The sequence below is a fragment of the Mobula birostris genome, chromosome 19 (assembly GCF_030028105.1).
Source record: "Mobula birostris isolate sMobBir1 chromosome 19, sMobBir1.hap1, whole genome shotgun sequence".
In the NCBI taxonomy this organism is placed as follows: domain Eukaryota; kingdom Metazoa; phylum Chordata; class Chondrichthyes; order Myliobatiformes; family Myliobatidae; genus Mobula; species Mobula birostris.
The window spans coordinates 69,841,779-69,862,441 of record NC_092388.1 but is presented as its reverse complement, the minus strand read 5'-3'; the positions used below and the strand labels follow the sequence as shown (position 1 = coordinate 69,862,441).

General features: G+C 43.5%; 1 protein-coding gene across 7 annotated transcripts in view; it reads right to left on the bottom strand.

Annotated features, from left to right (window-relative positions):
• The window catches only part of ulk4 (unc-51 like kinase 4), a 702,256-nt gene that overhangs the window by 14,784 nt on the left and 666,809 nt on the right, over nt 1–20,663 (bottom strand). For 6 of the 7 annotated variants that reach the window (XM_072283788.1, XM_072283790.1, XM_072283791.1 and 3 more), the window contains one exon: nt 540–628. The exons of the other annotated variant lie outside the window; for it this stretch is intronic. In XM_072283788.1, coding sequence (XP_072139889.1) covers nt 540–628 — 89 coding nt within the window. The remainder of the gene's footprint in view (nt 1–539; nt 629–20,663) is intronic. 7 annotated transcript variants of the gene reach the window in all.

Below are 20,663 nucleotides of genomic sequence, written 5' to 3'. Positions count from 1 at the left end.
AGGGGTTATAGATTAATTGGATGCTGTAAATAGTTCCTAGCATGCAGTTAGTGATGGAAACGGGGAGTTTATGAGAATACGTGGGGAGAATACAATAGGTTTATTGTAGAATTATTGTAAATGGGTGACTGTTTCTGTGCTATATCTAATGATCTATGCTATTATTTGTTGTTAAACATATAAACACTACCTTTGTCAAAGACACATGTGGGTTTGAAGAATTTTCATGCCCTTCTAGTACTTCAAAAATTGTTCAGTTTGCAATGGTACAAGTTCTATTCAGAAGTAGCAATCAGGAAACCTGCAACTGGCTACGAATGAAAGCACAAGCTTTGGGGAGCTTTCATCGTGCAGTTAATACTGACTTCCTGCTGCAATTAATCAAAGTCAGTCTCAGTAAAAAGCTGCAGGCTGGATCTTGTATAGTCTTACCCAGAACCAAGACACTTCAACAGACCCGAGTATGAATCTGGTACATTAAACAGAAGACGGATACTCATTCAAGGGTTTGTAAATTCCTTAAACCTCAGGGGCCTCACCTGGCACCTTGAGCCAGTCTTTTAAGGATTTCAACAAGAACGTCTCCTTCACTTCTGATGCCTTCTCCATGTCTTTCACTGGACATCACCTGAGTAACAAAACCAGAAAAACAACATTTGCCAAGTGAATGGGAGAGCGTTCACTGATAATATGAATCCATTTATGTGATATAAGAAACTGCTGGGACACCACTTCCTTGCTGGAATTTCAATGAAGGGGAAAGAAAAAATCCAAAATGATTTTAATACTATTCATATCTAGTAGGTTATAGCAGTTGTTATAGTAGAAGACTTTAACTTTCCATATATTGACTTGGACTCTCATACTATAAAAGGACTAGATGGGATAGAGTATTCAGGGAAGTTTTCTTAATCAGTACACAGAAGTTCCAATGAGAGAGTGACCAGTACTTGATCTGCTGTTGGGGAATGAGACAAGGCTGGTGACAGAGGTTTGTTTAGGTGAGCACTTTGCATCTAGAAACATAGAAAACCAACAGCACAATACAGGCCCATCGGCCCGCAAAGCTGTACCCAACATGTTCTTACCTGAGAAATTACCTAGGGTTACCCATTGTGCTCTATTTTTCTAAGCTCCATATACCTATCGAGGAGTCTCCTAAAGGACCCTATCGTATCCGCCTCCACCACCGTCGCCGGCAGCCCATTCCACACACTCACCACTCTCTGTGTAAAAAAACTTAACCTCGACTTCTCCTTTTACCTACTTCCAAGCACCTTGAATGTATCTCATGCTAGCCGTTTCAGCCCTGGGAAAAAGCCTCTGACTATCTACACGATCAATGCCTCTCATCTTATACACCCCTATCAGGTCACCTCTCATCCTCCATCGCTCCAAGGAGAAAAGGCCGAGTTCACTCAACCTATTCTCATAAGGCATGCTCCCCAATCCAGGCAATCCTTGTAAATCTCCTCTGTACCCTTTCTATGGTTTCCATATCCTTCCTGTAGTGAGGCGACCACAACTGAGCACAGTACTCCAAGTGGGGTCTGACCAGGGTCCTATACAGCTGCAACATTACCTCTCAGCTCTTAAACTCAATCCCGTGGTTGATGAAGGCCAATGCACCGTATGCCTTCTTAACCACAGAGTCAACCTGCGCAGCAGCTTTGAGTGTCCTATGGACTCGGACCCCAAGATCACTCTGATCCTCCACACTGCCAAGAGTCTTACCATTAAACTATATTCTGTCATCATATTTGACCTACCAAAATGAACCACTTCACACTTATCTGGGTTGAACACCATCTGCCACTTCTCAGCCCAGTTTGCATCCTATCAATGTCCCGCTGTAACCTCTGACAGCCCTCCACACTATCCACAACACCCCCAGCCTTTGTGTCATCAGCAAATTTACTAACCCATCCCTCCACTTCTTCATCCAGGTCATTTATAAAAATCACGAAGAGTAGGGGTCCCAGAACAGATCCCTAAGGTACACCACTGGTCACCGACCTCCATGCAGAATATGACCTGTCCACAACCACTCTTTGCCTTCTGTGGGCAAGCCAGTTCTGGATCCAAAAAGCAATGTCGCCTTGGATCCCATGCCTCCTTACTTTCTCAATAAGCCCTGCATGGGGTACCTTATCAAATGCCTTGCTGAAATCCATATACACTACATCTACGGCTCTACCTTCATCAATGTGTTTAGTTACATCCTCAAAAAATTCCATCAGGCTCGTAAGGCACGACCTGCCTTTGACAAAGCCATGCTGACTATTCCTAATCATATTATCCCTCTCCAAATGTTCAAAAATCCTGCCTCTCAGGGTCTTCTCCATTAACTTACCAACCACTGAAGTAAGATTCACTGGTCTATAATGTCCTGGGCTATCTCTATCCCTTTTCTTGAATAAGGGAACAACAGCCACAACACTCAAATCCCCCGGAATCTCTCCCGTCCTCACTGATGATGCAAAGATCATCGCCAGAGGCTCAGCAATCTCCTCCCTTGCCTCCCACAGTAGCCTGGGGTACATCTTGTCTGGTCCTGGTGACTTATCCAACTTGATGCTTTCCAAAAGCTCCAGTACATCCTCTTTTTTAATACCTACTTGCTCAAGCTTTTCAGTCCGCTGTAATTCATCCCTACAATAACCAAGGTCCTTTTTTGTAGTGAATACTGAAGCAAAGTATTCATTAAGTATCTTTGCTGTCTCCTCCGGTTCCATACACACTTTTCAACTGTCACCCTTGATTGGTCCTACTCTTTCACATCTTATCCTCTTGCTCTTCACAAACTTGTAGAATGCCTTGGGGTTTTCCTGAATCCTGTCCGCCAAGGCCTTCTCATGACCCCTTCTGGTTCTCCTAATTTCATTCTTAAGTTCCTTCCTGCTAGACTTATATTCTTCTAGATCTCTATCATTGCCTAGTCTTTTGAACCTTTCTAGTGATCACAATGCCATTAGTTTCAAAGTAAATATGCAAAAAGATAGGTCTGATAAGCGGGTTGAGATTTTTAAGTTGGAGAAAGGCCAATTTTGATGGTATCAGCAAAGATTTGGCAAGTGTGGATTGGGACATGGCCTGTTTTCTGGCAAATGTGAGCTTGGAAAGTGCGAGGCCTTTAAAAGTGAAATTTTGAGAGCACGAAGCTTTGTGTGCCTGTCAGGAAAAAAAAGCTAAAGATAACAGGTGTCGGGAAGCTTGGTTTTCAAGAGATATTAAGAAGAAAAAAATAGGAGGTGCATAGAAGGTACGGGCAGGTAGGAACAAATGAGGTATTTATGGAGTACAAGAAATTCAAGATAATGCTTAAGAAAGAAATCAGGGGGGCTAAAAGAAGGCATGAGGTCGCCTTAGCAGAGATGATGAAGGACAATCCTCAGGGAATCTACACATATGTTAAGAGCAAAATGATTGCAAAGGCCAAAATTGGTTCTCTGGAAGATCAGAATGTTAATCCATGTTTGGAGCCAAAAAAGATGAGTGAGATCTTCATACAGATGCAGAAGCTGCATTTACTCAGGAAACATACACAGAGTCTACAGAAGTAAGGCAAAATGGCATCAACTTCATCAACTCTTTACAGATTACAGAGGAGGAGGTGCTTGCTGTCTTGAGGCAAATCAGGGTGCATAAATCCCCCAGGGCCTGACAAGGTGAACCCTTGGACCCTGTGGGAGGCAAGTGCAGAAATTACGGGGGCCCTAGCAGTAATATTTAAATCATCCTTAGCGACAGGTGAAGTGCTGGAGGACTGGAAGATAGCCAACGATGTCCCACTGTTTAAGAAAGGCTCGAAAAATAGACCAGCAAATTTTAGGCCGCTGAGCCTGACATCAGTAGTGGGAAAACTATTGGAAGGTATGTGAGTATTTGGATAGATATAGACTGATTAAGGATAGTCAGCATGGCTTCATGCTTGATAGATTGTGTCTTACCAATCTTACAGAGCTTTTCGAGGAAGTTTCCAGGAAAGTAGATGAAGGCAAGTCAGTGGATGTTGCCCACATGCTGGTAATAAATTGGTAATAAATTTATTACCACCTACATGCTGGTAATAAATTGGATTAGACATTAGCTTTGCAGGAGAAGCCAAAGGGTGGTGGTAGATGGTTGCCTCTGTGAACAGAGGCCTGTGACTAGTGGAGTGCCGCAGAGATCAGTTCTGGATCTGTTGTTGTTTGTCATCTATATCAACGATCTGGATGATAATGTGGTTAACGGGATCAGCAAATTTGTAGATGCCAGCAAGAACAAGGTGCAGTGAACAGCGAGGAAGACTATCATAGCTTGCAGCAGGATCTGGATCAGCTGAACAAATGAGCTGAAAAATGGGAGATAGAATTGCAGACAAGTGTGAGGTGCTACACTTCATTTCAGTGGGACTAACCAGGGTAGGTCTTACACAGTGATTGATAGGACACTGAGGAGTGTGGTAGAACACAGAAATCTGGAAATACAGGCACATAATTCGTTGAAAGTGGTGTTAGAGCCTGACAGGGTTGTAAAGAAAGTTCTTGGCATATTGGCCTTCATAAATCGAAGTATTGAGTATAGGAAATGGGATGTTATGTGGAAGTTGTAAAAGATACTGGTAAGGCCTAATTTGGAGTATTGTGTGCAATTTTGGTAACCCACCTACAAGATAGATGTAAATAAGGTTGAAAGAGTACAGAGAAATTTACAAGGATGTTGCCCAGTCTGCAGGACCTGATTTATAAGAAAAAATTGTTTAGGTTAGTACTTTATTTCTTGGAACATAGAAGACTGAGAGGTTATTTGATAGTGGAAAAAGCCTTCTTGCATTTACCCTGGCTATACCTCTGAGGTTGGGTGGGATTACAACTAGAGTTCATGGGTTAAGGGTGAAACGTGAAAAGTTTAGTGGAAGTCAAAAGCAAAAGAGAGGGCATGATGTGGGAGCTGGTGGACTCATTGTGGTTCCTAGTGACCACATCTGCAGGAAGTGTTGGCTGCTTGAGGAACTCAGGCTCAACATTGATGACCTGGAATCTGAGCTTCAAACACCACAACACATCAGGGAGGGGGAGAGTTACCTGGATTCAGGAGGTAGGCACCATTAAATTAGCTGCCTCAAATTCGGTCTGTGGTCAGAGACAAGAGGGTGTGACTGCAAGTGAAGCAGGTAGTGGGATCCAAGAGACAGTACTGGAGGAGCCTCACCCCTTGATTTTGCCCAACAGATTTGAGATTATTGCTCCCTGTGAGGGTGACAGTGGGGGCTGTAGGAAGGATGAGCAACCGAACTGTGACACCATGGTACAGGGAGCCATTCAAGGGGGTGGGGGTGGGGAGAGAATAGAAACGTAATGGTAATTGGGGAGTAGACAAAGTTCTCTGTTGCAGGGATAGAGTGTCCCAGAGACTGTGCTGCCTGCCTGGTGCCCAGGTTAGGGACATCTCATCTGACCTGCAGAAGAATTTGCCATGAGAGGGGAAAGATCCAGTTGTTGTGGTCCATGGGGTATCCATGACATAGGTAGGACGAGGAAAGAGGTTCTGCTGAGGGAATTTGAGCAGCTAAGGACTAAATTAAAAAGCAGAACGAAAAATGGTGGTGATCTCTGGATTATTACCTGAGTCACATGCAAATTGGCACAGGTTTAAGAAGATTAGAGAGTTAAATGCATGGCTCGAGGATTGGTGTGGGAGAAGTGGGTTTGAATTCATGGGGAACTGGCACTAGTATTGGAGAAGGAGGGACTTGTTCCACTGGGACGGGCTCCATCTGAACTATGATGGGACCTGGATCCTGGCGAATCACTTAACTAGGGTTCTGGATAAGGCTTTAAACTAAATAATAAGGGGGTGGTTCAACAGATTGGAGAAGTATGGATAAAGTAAAAAAGAAAAGTGTGGATAAGAGAAAGTAAAAGCAGAAGTTAAAAAAGAGAAAAGTAAGGGTGGAGTGCAAAAGAGACAAAGGTTACTAGATTTTAAAGGCAGAATGAGTGGAAGAGCACTTCATCTGAATGCCCGTAGTATTTGTAACAAGGTCAATGAACTTGTGGCACAAATCAGTATAAAGTGGTATGGTTTAGTGGCCATTATATAAAATTGGTTGCAGTGTGGAAAGGATTAGGAATTAAATATCCAAGGATATCAGGTAATACGGAAGGATAGGCAGGAGGTAAGGGAGCTGGGGTAGTGCTCAATTAAGGGTGAGATCAGAACGAAAGTGAGAGACGACATAAGAGCTAAGGAGCAGAATGTTGAATCCATCTGGGTAGAGATTAGGAATAGTAAAGGGAAAAAAATCACTGGTGGGAGTTGTCTATAGGCCACCTAATAGTAACAGGCAATAACCTGGACACATCTGAGGCATGTAAGAATGGAACAGCAGTTATCGTATTTCACCGGCAGCCCCGGAGGGCCTCCCACTTATTCTACACCTCTCATGTCTCTTCACAGTGCCAGACTAGAGTCAAGCTCAACAGGGTCTTCTTTCCCCGCTGATTCTGCCAAGCCCGTTCCCTTGGCTGTGGTTTCGCTAGATAGTAGGTAGGGACGGTGGGAATCTCGTTCATCCATTCATGCGGGTCACTAATTAGATTACGAGGCATTTGGCTATTAAATACACATCAGCCAGAAGCTGATTAAGTGTACATTTCGTGGCTTTAAGTGTCAAGTCCACAGAATAAATGCATGGTCCCTACCTACCCTCAGCGGGGAATGGTTACTGCCCGGTGGAATGGGCTATCAGATTTGTCTTGATCGTACTCTCCCAAGGGTTGACAATGGGGGATGTGAAGCTTCTGATTTGCTTTTAAAGGAAAACGTGAGCTTTGTAAAGACCACTTGACATGCACCATGACTAAAAACACAGTAATGTGCCATTGTCGTGAATTTTACTCTATGTGCCTATCTTCTCTGAACATACCCGGACAAGCCAAGATACGCCAGGAAGTTATGGCACCCTCTCATGGCAAGCAGTCACACAGTGTTCCTTACCTGACTGTTGCCCATTTCCTCTATCCGTCCATGAATGTTTGCAAGGTGTCAATTGTCAGCCAGATCGTTAGACTGCAAATCTGCCTCGCAAACATCTTGGACCCCTTCAAGCTGATGAAGTTCAGCAACCTTTCATTTTCTTCTGACCAGAGACCCTTCGCTCCAACAACGAAACCAAAGTACTCCACTGATTCTGCACCTGTAAGTTCTCTTATCTGGTGTGTGAGGTGTTTGTACTTTCCCTCCTTCTCCTTCCACGCTCTTTCTAGGGACTGATGGTTGTCCTCATACCTATTGGTAATGTCGACTACGGCCGCTTTCCCTTTCTTCACTAAGATCAGGTCCGGCTTCCATAACGATCCGTCCTCTGCTCTAATATGAGGCTGGACATGCGCACCCCATCCATGCTTACAGACTTTGTCCTTCAACCTTTCCACCACCTTGTTGTCCCTCTTAATCCGGCTCCTTTTCACCTCCACGCATCACCTGGAGATGTGGGCCAGGGTCTCATATCTCCTGCAGGTTTTCACTCGTTCTTTGTCCCCTTTATTCCTTGTACACCATGTTGGATACTGTCCACATCTCAGCAGCAAAGCATCCACTATCTGGTAGCCCTTCCAGCCTTTGTGATTCTGCAGCCACCAATTGGACGGCTCGTTATTCCTGAAGTCTCTGATTCCTTATCTCTGTATAGTTAGCTGGGCCGATTTGTTGAATTCGGCCGTCCGCCAGTCTAACTCGAACTTGGGTGGCCCTCTCACCTCCTCTTCCATCATCTCCCCAAAGACGTCGTAACCTCCACCAGGAGCTCTCCGTCCGTCCACCATGTCAGACTCCTGCTCCCCCATGACATTCTTCAGCACCTCAAGACTAGCCAGACTCCTGATCTTAGCCTGGTTGTCCTCGTTGGCCATGGTGAACGATGCTTTGATAATCCTGTCCTCCGAGAGCTCCAACGCCAGCCTCTTCCTGACTACGGCTATCGGAATCAGTGCCTCCAGCTTTGGCAGGAACACCCCTCCGTCCTTATTCCGGGCATACAGTATTCCATCTGCTGCATCCTGGGGTAGGTGGAGGATCTCCTTTGCTGTTGTCCTGATCAGCCAGTCCAGATCTCTGAGTTCTGCGACGCTTCAATGAGGGTCAGATGGTAGTAGATCCTTAGAATCATAAACGTCCTCAGGAGCTCAATCTTCTGTAGTGGCTTGAGCTTCGCTGCCTTCAGACTGTGGAACCACTTATCCAATTTGTCGTTCCATCTGTCATCTCTAATACCACACCACGGGTCAATCTTCGCCCCGAGGTACTTTTCAGTATCTCTCGGTGGGACAAACTGTATGTTCTTCCCCTCCAGGCTCCATTCCTCCTTCGCGTTATACAAGTAGGTCTTCCTTTTGCATTCACAGTAAAAACCCTTCATCTTTCTCACATTCACCTCAAGTCCGGTTGCTCTGCAGAACCTGTTCAGGATCTCCAGGCTTTCCACCAGCCCTTCATCATAGGAGCTGCTTAGGAGTGCTATATCATCCGCAAATACCAGTGTCGTGCACCTGACACCTGCTCCCACTTCCACTCCTCTCCCGTCTCTTTCCAGTGTGCTTATCAGCGGGTCCATGGCAACGTTAAAGAGAACTGGTGACATGGGGTCTCCTTGTTTGACCCCTTTTCTCACAGCAATTTTTGTCAGTCCGTTCCTCGCTGACCTCCACCACCGATGTTGTGTTGGTGTACAGGTCTTCGACTAGCTTTCTGAACCACTGTGGCGTCCCCACTCTTGCTAGTGCCATCTGGATCAGCTTGTGGCCCACTGAGTCAAAGGCCTTCGCTAAATCCACAAACACCACTGACAGATCTTTAACTTGCACATAGATTGGGTGAATCAAGTTGGTCGGGGCAGTCTTGAGGAGGACTTCATAGAATGCATACATGATAGTTTTCTTGAACAGCATGTTACTGAACTGACAAGAAGACATGCTATCTTGGATCTGGTCTTGTGCAATGAGACAGGTACAATTAGCAATTTTGTAGTTAGGGATCCTCTTGGAAAGAGTGATCACAGTATAACTGAGTTTGTCATACAGATGGAGGGTGCAAAACCAGTGTATTATGCCTAAACAAGGGAGACTACAATGGGATGAGCGAAGAGTTGGATAGGCTAAACTGGGAACACAGGCTAGATGGTGGGATGGTTGAGGAACAGTGCAAGACTTTCAAAGAGATTTTTCACGGTGCTCAACAAAATTATATTCCAGTTAAAAGCAAGGACAGTAAGGGTGGGGAGAACCAGCCATGGATAACTAAGGAAATAAAGGAAGACATCAAACTAAAAGCTCGTGTGTATAAAGTCACCAAGAATAGTGGGAAATTGAAAGATTAGGAAAATTTTAAAAAGCAACAAAGAACCATGAAGTGGGCAATAAAGAAAGGGAAGATAGGTTATGAAAATAAACTAGCACAAAATATAAAAACGGATAGTCAAAGTTTTTATAATTATACAAAGCAGGAAAGAGTGGCCAAAGTGAATGTAGGTACTTTGAAGGACAAGAAGGGGAATTGATATTGGGTAATGAGGAAATAGCCGAGTCTTTGAATGACAATTTTGAGTTGGTTTTCATGGTGGAGGACATGTCTATCATGCCGAAGAGAGATGATATGGATGCGATGGGAGGTGAGGACCTGGATACAATAGCGATCACAAAAGAGGTACTGCTGAGCAAACTTGTGGACCTAAAGATAGACAAGTCCCCTGGTCCTGTTGGAATGCATCCCAGGGTACTGAAAGAAATGGCAGGAGTTGTAGTTGAGACTTTGATGATAATTTACAAAAATTCTCTGGACTCTGGTCAGGTCCTGGCAGATTGGAAGATGGCAAATGACATGCCACTGTTCAAAAAGGGATGTAGGGAAAAGGCAGGTAACTATCGGCCAGTTAGTTTAATATCTGTAATTGGAAGAATGCTTGAAGATATCATTAAGGAAGAAATAGTGAGGCACCTGGAAAGAAATGGATCCATCATGCAGCGTCGATTCATCAGAGGTAGATTTTGTTTGACAAAAATTCTTCGAGGATATAACAAACACATTGAATAAAGGGGAACAGCTGGACATTACTTACTTGGATTTCCAGAAGGCATTTGATAAGGTGCCACATAAAAGACTTGTCCATAAGATAAGGATGCATAGAATTGGGGGTGATGTATTAGCATGGATAGAAGATAGTTAACCAGAAGAAAAAGATGGGTTGGGATACATGGATGTTTCTCTGGTTGGAAATTAGTGGTGAGCAGTGTGCCACAGCTCGGTGCTGGGTCTGCAACTGTTTACAATATATATTAATGATCTGGAAGAGGGAACTGGGTGCAGTGTATCTAAATTTGATGTTGACTCTAAATTGAGTGGAAAAGCAAATTGTGCAGAGGATACAGAAAGACTGCAGAGAGATATACAGTGGCTTGCAAAAGTTTGGGCACCCCAGTCAAAATTTCTGTTACTGTGAATCGCTAAGCGAGTAAAAGATGACCTAATTTCCAAAATGCACAAAGTTAAAGATGACACATTTCTTTAATATTTTAAGCAAGATTACTTTTTTATTTCCATCTCTTACATTTTCAAAACAACAAAAAAGGAAAAGGGCCCGAAGCAAAAATTTAGGCACCCTGCATAGTCAGTACTTAGTAACACCCCCTTTGGCAAGTATCACAGCTTGTAAACGTTTCTGTAGCCAGCTAAGAGTCTTTCAATTCTTGTTTGGGGGTTTTTCTCACCCATTCTTCCTTGCAAAAGGCTTCTAGTTCTGTGAGATTCTTGGGTTGTCTTGCATGCACTGCTCTTTTGAGGTCTATCCACAGATTCTCGATGATGTTTAGGTCGGGGGACTGTGAGGGCCATGGCAAAACCTTCAGCTTGCGCCTCTTGAGGTAGTCCATTGTGGATTTTGAGGTGTGTTTGGGATCATTAACCTGTTGTAGAGCCATCCTCTTTTCATCTTTGGCTTTTTTACAGACGGTGTGATGTTTGCTTCCAGAATTTGCTGGTATTTAATTGAATTCATTCTTCCCTCTACCAGTGAAATGTTCCCCATGCCACTGGCTGCAACACAAGCCCAAAGCGTGATCGATCCACCCCTGTGCTTAACAGTTGGAGAGATGTTCTTTTCATGTAATTCTGCACCCATTTTTCTCCAAATATACCTTTGCTCATTGTGGCCAAAAAGATCTATTTTAACTTCATCAGTCCACAGGACTTGTTTCCAAAATGCATCAGGCTTGTTTAGATGTTCCTTTGCAAACTTCTGACGCTGAATTTTGTGGTGAGGACACAGGAAAGATTTTCTTCTGATGACTCTTCCATGAAGGTCATATTTGTGCAGGTGTCGCTGCACAGTAGAACAGTGCACCACCACTCCAGAGTCTGCTAAATCTTCCTGAACGCCTTTTGCAGTCAAATGGGGGTTTTGATGTGCCTTTCTAGCAATCCTACGAGCAGTTCTCTTGAAAAGTTTTCTTGGTCTTCCAGACCTCAACTTGACCTCCACTGTTCCTGTTAACTCCATTTCTTAATTACATTACAAACTGAGGAAATGGCCACCTGAAAATGCTTTGCTAAACAGCCTTCTCCTGCTTTGTGGGCATTATTTACTTTAATTTTCAGAGTTCTAGGCAGCTGCTTAGAGGAGCCCATGGCTGCTGATTGTTGGGACAAGGTTTGAGGAGTCAGGGTATTTATAAAGCTTTGAAATTTGCATCACTTGGCCTTTCCTAACGATGACTGTGAACAAGCCATAGCCCTAACAAGCTAATTAAGGTCTGAGACCTTGGTAAAAGTTATCTGAGAGCTCAAATCTCTTGGGGTGCCCAAACTTTTGCATAGTGCTCCTTTCCTTTTTTTTTACACTCTAAAATTGTACAAAACAAAAATAATACACTAATCTTGCTTAAAATGTTGAAAAGAATGTTTCATCTTTAACTTTATGACTTTTGGAGATCAGTTCATCTTCTGCTCACTTAACTATTCACAGTAACAGAAATTTTCACCAGGGGTGCCCAAACTTTTGCATACCAGTGTAGATAGGTTGAGTGAGTGGGCAAGGGTCTGGCAGATGGAGTACAATGTTGGGAAAATGCGTGATCATCCGTTTTGAAAGGAAAAATGGAAGATCAGATTATTATTTAAATGGTAAAAGATTGCAGCATGCTGCTGTGCAGAGGGATTTGGGAGTGCTTGTGCATGAATCACAAAAGGTTGGTTTGCAGGTGCAGCAGGCTGTCAAGAAGGCAAATGGAATGTTGGCCTTCACTGCTAGAGGGATTGAGTTTAAGAGCATGGAGGTCATGCTGCAACTGTACAGGGTACTGGTGAGGCCACATCTGGAGTACTGCTGTACTGGGTTTGGAGGCAGCGCAGAGGAGGTTCGCCAGGTTGAATCCAGAGCCGAGGGGGTTAGACTATGAGGACAGACTGAGTCGCCTGGGACTGTACTTGCTGGCATTCAGAAGGATGAGAGGACATGGAATTATTTTAGACAGCAAGGACCTATTTCCCTTTACCGAGAGGTCAATAATCTAGGATGTGTATTCAGGTGATTGGCAGAAGTGATAGGAAGGAGTTGAAGAATGATTCTTTCAAACAAAGTGTGGTGGAGACTGAAACTCACAGCCTGAAAGGGTGTTGGAGATGGGAAGTTTGGTTACACCTCACCATTGTGTGTCTACAGTTCAGTGGGTTTAGCCTTAAGAGGCCAACTGGTCTCCATCTCTTCCTGCAATGAACAAAAGCCTGGTCTTCAGCCTGTGAATACTGGTCAATTCTTCAGTCTGCATCTATCTGGTGACCATGCTGGAAATCATTACAGATGTCAGTAGGCTTGGCTGTGGTCAGAGCTCCAGTAGACTGAGAATGACAACTAATGTGTAGCTGCAAAAACTCAAAAGAAATGTGGAAAAAGACCTACTTCCTCAACATGGTAGAGATCCAAGGGAAGAGCAATCTGCTTTTTCTGGAGAATCTCAGAGATTTGGTCCCTTACAAAAGACATAACAGACCTTTCTCAGACACTAGAAACTGATATCAGACACTGGGAAAGATGCCTTCCTGGATCTAGATGCAAAACAAATCCAAGTGAACCTTCCTGATTTATTCATGGAATATAGGCTCTGCAGTCATTGAGTATCTCTGATTAGAGTAGTGGAGTTAATTTCCGTGTAAAAATACCAAACCAACAGACCAGTGTAAAATTTTCACTGCCACAGGTGTTGGATATCATCGGGTCCTGGAATTACAGAGTAGAGGAATGGGCCCTTAGGCCCACCATGCCCATGCTGACCTGTTCTCGTTGTGATGTCGTGAAAGTCTCCTCCACATTCAATTACAATAATCCCACTTGCAAACAGTAGGTCCATATTTTTTGTACACCTTGCCTATTTAAGTGTTTATCTCAAAGCATTTTAAACATAGTAAATGCATCTGATTCTAACACCTCCTCTGGCAATGAATTCCAGACATCAACCACTCTGTTTAAAAACCCGTTCCCTCAGATCCACTTTAAAATTCACTCCTCTCATCTTCAACCTTTGCCCATCTATAATGGGACAAACCTGTGAAAAAGTGGGAATAAACGGGACCTTTTCAGAATGGCAGGCGGTGACTAGTGGGGTACCGCAAGGCTCAGTGCTGGGACCCCAGTTGTTTACAATATATATTAATGACTTGGATGAGGGAATTAAATGCAGCATCTCCAAGTTTGCGGATGACACGAAGCTGGGTGGCACTGTTAGCTGTGAGGAGGATGCTAAGAGGATGCAGGGTGACTTGGATACGTTGGGCGAGTGGGCAAGTTCATGGCAGATGCAATTTAATGTGGACAAGTGTTAAGTTATCCACTTTGGTGGCAAAAATAGGAAAACAGATTATTATCTGAATGGTGGCCGATTAGAAAAAGGGGAGGTGCAACGAGACCTGGGTGTCATTATACACCAGTCATTGAAAGTGGCATGCAGGTACAGCAGGTGGTGAAAAAGGCGAATAGTATGCTGGCATTTATAGCGAGAGGATTCGAGTACAGGAGCAGGGAGGTACTACTGCAGTTGTACAAGGCCTTGGTGAGACCACACCTGGAGTATTGTGTGCAGTTTTGGTCCCCTAATCTGAGGAAAGACATCCTTGCCATAGAGGGAGTACAAAGAAGGTTCACCAGATTGATTCCTGGGATGGCAGGACTTTCATATGAAGAAAGACTGGATGAACTGGGCTTGTACTCGTTGGAATTTAGAAGATTGAGGGGGGATCTGATTGAAACATATAAGATCCTAAAGGGATTGGACAGGCTAGATGCAGGAAGATTGTTCCCGATGTTGGGGAAGTCCAGAACAAGGGGCCACAGTTTGAGGATAGAGGGGAAGCCTTTTAGGACTGAGATTAGGAAAAACTTCTTCACACAGAGAGTGGTGAATCTGTGGAATTCTCTGCCACAGGAAACAGTTGGGACCAGTTCATTGGCTATATTTAAGAGGGAGTTAGATATGGTCCTTGTGGCTACGGGGGTCAGGGGGTATGGAGGGAAGGCTGGGGCGGGGTTCTGAGTTGGATGATCAGCCATGATCATAATAAATGGCGGTGCAGGCTCGAAGGGCCGAATGGCCTACTCCTGCACCTATTTTCTATGTATGTTTCTATGTATGTTTCTAAATACTTTGACTATGCTCTTTTTTTCAGGTCAGCCCTCAGCCTCCTTCACTTCAGGGAAAACAAGTCCAGCCTATCCAATCCCTCCCCATAACTAAAGTACTCCAAATTCAGAAACATCCTACTGAACATCCTCTGCACTCTCCCTAGCACCGTAACACCCTTCCTATAGTGTGGTTATCAGAACTGCAGACAATACTCCCAAGTATGGTCCAAGCAGTGTCTGTAAAGTTGTAACATAACACCCCAACTTTTACATATTCTGTGTCCCGACATGTGACAGCATGTACCTTCTTCACTACATGTATGGCCGCTTTCTGGGAGCACTGGACTTCAACCTGAATGTCTGCCTGTTTAACAACATTCCTTAGCCCTACCACTTCCTACTTTAAAATATGACTTCCCAAAATGTATAATTTTGTAGTTGTCAGGATTAAATTCCATCATGTTTGGCAATCGTGTTTGCAAAGCTATGTGCTTTCTTCTAAATTTCACCTCTGTATTACTACATACATTTAACTTGGTTTGCAATTTGTATTACATTAGCCAGCCTCTCATTACCCCCTTTCTATCCTGATACAGCCTGTTCAGGCTTTTATTTTGAAAAATATCCCTGCCAACTTTTGTTCTGATTGTGCTGCCACCTTTACATTTGAAAGTAAGTTGGACCATGTAAGGAGAGCAGCCATTTTGTTTTGCCGAGGTTTTTAGTCAGACTGAAGCACATTTACACAATTTGATGTTGTCTTTGCGCCATTGTAAATCATTGTCTGTAAGCGTTGGCTTAGTTCATAAAGGAGAATGCTACCTGAGCAATATTTTGTGTTAATATTTAAGTAAAAGCTTATTCTGGTTATCGGTGTAGTGTTTGACCAGCCTTGGTAATTTAATGAATGCTTACATGATGCTAATCTTCTTGCATACTTTAAAATTCTGCTTACTCATTTTGTGTATAATTTTAGATAATTTACATGGGTCTAGCTTCATATATTACTAATTTCTTATGAAGGTGTGACTCAATCATCATATGTTTGCTGCATTAAGTACTTACAGTATTTTTCTGGTTTGTTCAGTTTTACACAATTGTATGCGTATGTGCTGTGCAAATTAAGCATCCAGAGCTTGGACTCTTGTGTTCAGTTGAGTGGAGTTTGGCCTCCTGCTGAATTGTGTACTTGCTACTCCACACACAAGAACAGCAGAGTAAAAGATGAGAATGCAGCTAGCCAGATAGCGCCCAAACACTCAATGGCAGTGAGTAACAAGCATTATGGATGAGAGGTACTCAAAACATCCAACATCACAGAAAAGACAAACCTCACCAGCAGAGCCTCTGACAACAGTTCTCACTGCAGTCCATTGTGATCGTTCAGATCATCAGTTGATACTGCAGAAGAACGAGCCAAAGCAAAGGCAGACGCTGCCCGAGCGCATGCTATGTTTGTAGAGAAGGAGGTTGCCATTAAAACAAATAAAGCTTGGATAGAGGCTAATTTGGAAGTGCTGCATCTTCAAAAAGAGGCAGCAGTTGCTATCATCTTGGCAGAGATACTAGGGGCAGCAGCAGAGCTAAAGAGAGAGGAGCTGTACAGGAGCTTGGATGGTATATCCTGACTGAGTGGAGTCTGCCTTACTTCTGAATTGTGTACTTGCTACTTCACACACAAGCAGACCAGTACATAGCCTGCAAGGTAAGTGTATACCCAGGGTACCAGTACAATTTAACAATGCAGGAAATACTCAGAGGGTCAAGGGTACAGAGAAACGCAGAGTTGAAGTTGCAGATCGATGACCCTGAAAACCTGTGCCAACCAACTGGCTGGAGTGTTTAAGGCCATCTTCAACCTCAAACTGTTGCAGTCTGAGGTTCCCACTGGGTTTCAATCATACTGCTGTTGAAGAAGAGCAGGGTGAACTGCCCCAGATACTATTGCCCAGAAGCACTCACGTCTACAATGATGAAGTGCGTTAAGTGGTTCTATCTAGCCCTATCAACTTTCGATAGGTTTCAAAGAGATCCCCCCACCCCCATCTAAATTCCAGCGAGTACAGACCCAGAGCCATCAATCGCTCCTTGTACGATAACCCTTTCATTCCTGACATCGTTCTTGTGAACCTCCTCTGAACCCTCTCCGATGTCAGCATATCCTTTCTTAATTAAGAGGCCCAAGACTGCTCAAGTGAGGCCATGCCAGTGCCTTAAAAAGCCTCAGCATTATATCCTTGCCCCTTACACTTATATTCCAGTCCTCTCAAAACGAATGCTAACACTGCATTTGCCTTCCTCACCACTGACTCAACCTGCAAATTAACCTTTAGGGAATCCTGCACGAGGACTCCCAAATCCCTTTGTACCTCAGATTTTTGAATTTTCTCCCCATATTAAAAACAGTCCATGCTGTTATTCCTTCTGCAAAGGTATGTGACCATAACACTATATTTCACCTGCCAAGTCCTTCTGTAGCCTCCCTGCTTCCTCAACACTACCTGTGCCTCCACATATCTTTGTATTGTCCACAAACCTGGCCCACAGAGTCACCAATTCTGACCATCCAAACTATTGACTTACAATGTAAAAAAAAGCGGTCCCAACGACAACACCTGTGGAACGTGGACCACTAGTCACTGGCAGCCAAGCAGAAAAGGCTCCCTTTTCTCACTCTTTCCCTCCTGCCAATCAGTCAGTGTTCTATCCATGATGGTATCCTTCCATTAATGCCATGGGCTCATATCTTGTTAAGCAGTCTCATGTGTGCCACCTGTCAAATGCTTTCTGAAAATCCAAGTACACAACATCCACTGATTCTCCTTTATCTATGCTGCTTGATATTTCTTCAAAGAATTCTAACAAATTTGTCAGGCAAGATTTTCCCTTCAGGAATCCATGATAACTTTGGCCTATTATAGCACGTGCCTCCTAAGTACCCCGAAACCACATCCTTAACAATCGACTCATCATTTTCCCAACCACTGAGGTCAGGCTAACTGGCCTATAATTTTCTTTTTTCTGCCTTCCTCTCATTTGCAGTTTTCCTGTCCTCTGGAACCATTCCAGAATCTATTGATTCTTGAAAAATCATTACTAATGCCTCCACAATCTCTTCAGCTACCTCTTTCAGAACCCTGGGTGTACACAGTCTGGTCCAGGTGACTCATCTCCTTCAGACCTTTCAGTTTCCAAGCACATTGTCCCTAGTCATAGCAACTGCACTCACTTCTACCCTTGACACTCTTAAAATCTCGAAGTGTCTTCCACAGTGAAGACTCATGCAAAATACTTATTCAGTTCATCTGCCAGTTCCTTGTCCACCCATTACTACCTCTTCAGTGCCATTTTCAAGCAGTCCAATATCTACTTTCGCCTCTCCTTTTCTATATCTGAAAAAAACTTCTGGTATCCTCTTTGGTTTTGTTGGCTAGCTGATGTTCAAATTTCATTTTTCCTTCCTTATTGCTTTTTTAGTTGCCTTCTGTTTTTTTTTCAAAGCTTCCCAATCTTCTAACTTCCCACTAATTTTTGCTCTTGCAACCTGAGATTACCCTCATTGTGACACGGGGTAACATGTTGGAATGGGAATGGGAAGTAGAATTAAAATGGATGGCCACTGGGAAATCCTGCCTATTGTGGATGGAATGAAGGTGTTCAACAAAAGTTTCCCAAACCACATTGGGTTTCACTGATGTAAAGGAGGCCGCAACGGGAGCACCAAGTACAGCAGATGACCCCGACAGATTTCCAGTTGAAATGTTACCTCACCTGGAAGGACGGTTTGGGGCCCTGAATGGTGGTGAGGGAGGTGTAGCACTTGTCCCGCTCTCAGGGATAAGTGCCAGGAAGAAGATCAGTGGGGAGGGACAAATGGACAAGGGAATAACAGAGAACGATCGATCCCTGCAGAAAGTGGAGAAAGGGTGGTGGGGGGTTGGGGGAGGAAGGAAAGAAAGATGTGTTTAGTGGTAGGATCCCATTGAAAATGGTCATGGAGAAATTTCATCTGTGTGGAAGAAAATCAGCAGTTCATGACTTTTCTTCATTTTACAAGGTTGTTTGAGATTAGATTTTAAAGTTGAAGCATTTGTAGTGTGGTTTTATGAGAGGACCTCCTATGTAGCCTCCTATTGAAGAAGACTATTTTATATTCATTTCCAATGCAGTGACTTTAGATTGAACCTTTCTTTCATAGATGAACATTAAGTGTTTGAAAAAGATGCAGACTTGAACCTACTGTGTACAACCTTAGAACATAGAACACAGCCTCCATAGAACTTTTGGCCTACACTTTTGTGCCAACTTTTTAAACTACTCCAAGATTAACCCTTTCCTCCCATATAGCCCTCCATTTTTCTTTCATCCCAGTGGCTATCTAAGTGTTTCCTACTGTCCCTAATATATCTGTCTGTACCACCACCCCAGCACCCAGCACTCTTTGTGCAATGAAACAGCCTCTGACAGTTTCCCCTTGTACTTCCCTCTTATCACCTTAAAATTATGCCCAGTGGGGGAAAAAGGCACTGGGTATTCATTCTATCAAAGAATGTTATCTTCTTATACACTTTTATCAAGTCACCCCTCATTCTTCTTCATTCTAACCTTTCCTAATAAGGGGGGGGGGACGTCCACTCAGACCATGAGAGGTCTGCATCGGGCACTTTCATGCCTCACAAGGAGCAGATTGGAAGTCTGTGTGGGGCGTCACTGCTCACACAGACACTAGAGCAATGTGTGGTTAAGTGCCTTGCTCAAGGACACAAAACACGCTGCCACAGCTGAAGCTTCAACTAGTAACCTTCAGATCACTAGACAAACGCCTTAACCTCTTGGCCACGTGCCAACACATAAGACATGTGTTTCCTAATAAGACATGCCCTCTAATCTAGGAAGCATCCTGGTAAATCTCCTCTGCATCTCTCTAAAGCTTCCACATCCTTCTTATAATGAGCAGAAATGAACACAATACTCCAATCCTGCTGAAGGGTCTTGGCCCAAAATGTTGACTGTACTTTTTTTCCACAGATGCTGCCTGTTGAGTTCCTCCAGCATTTTGTGTGTGTTGGCTGGATTTCCAGCATCTGCAGATTTTCTGTTTACAACTGGACAATTCTCCAAGTGTGGTCTAACCAATGTTTTACAGGGCTGCAATATTTGCATTTACTAGACAGTATAACAGTTAGTCATGGACTGGATGGGCCAAATTACCTGTTTCTGTGTGGTAAGACTTGGTGATTCTATGACTTTAAAAGCAAACGTGTTCATTTTCCTGCCATTTTTGTCAGGCACTGCACAACGTGTTCATACAGTGTTCAGCACAGGGAAAGCACAATTTGCCTCAAGGTGTAAAGTTGTTGACATCCAATGCAAAATTCCAGCGGCTGGAAATTACCTGCTACTTTTAATTCAAGCAGCTGCTTGACATCGATAAATCTGTTTGGCTCAGGAACTATGGCAGGAGAACTGTGCTTATAAGCTTACTTTCAAAACAATTATTTTTCCTTTTAACTTGGGAAGGGATAAGGGCAGGTCATTAAAAAATTTAAAGCTATATTTCAAAGCCATAATTATTTATTTGATCCTTTTAACTCTTTGAACATTACAGCAGAACATTCACGAGAACTGAAAAAATCCACAACAGATAATTCAACAACAAACCTGCTACCTGCATCCTTCAATCCTTCCAAGATTAATTTTAATGAAGAGTTTGACTTTATTTCAATGCTTTGAATTGAATTTTAAATATCTAAGCGACGTTTAAAATTTTTAATTGAAAATGGTGTCAGCTATGCTTCAGTGGTTAGCACTTCGGCCTTTCAGCGAAGTTCTATTCTGAGGAAGAGTAGCACTCTGATATCCCCTGCAATAATAATCCTGTTGTGTCTGTGCACAGCTACTTAGCGATTAAATAAAAGCATGCACGCGGGAGATGACTAACTGTTGTATTCACATTGCAGCGAGAGGGAGAATAGTGTACATGTGCAGACAACAGATCAATATGTAGTGCTGG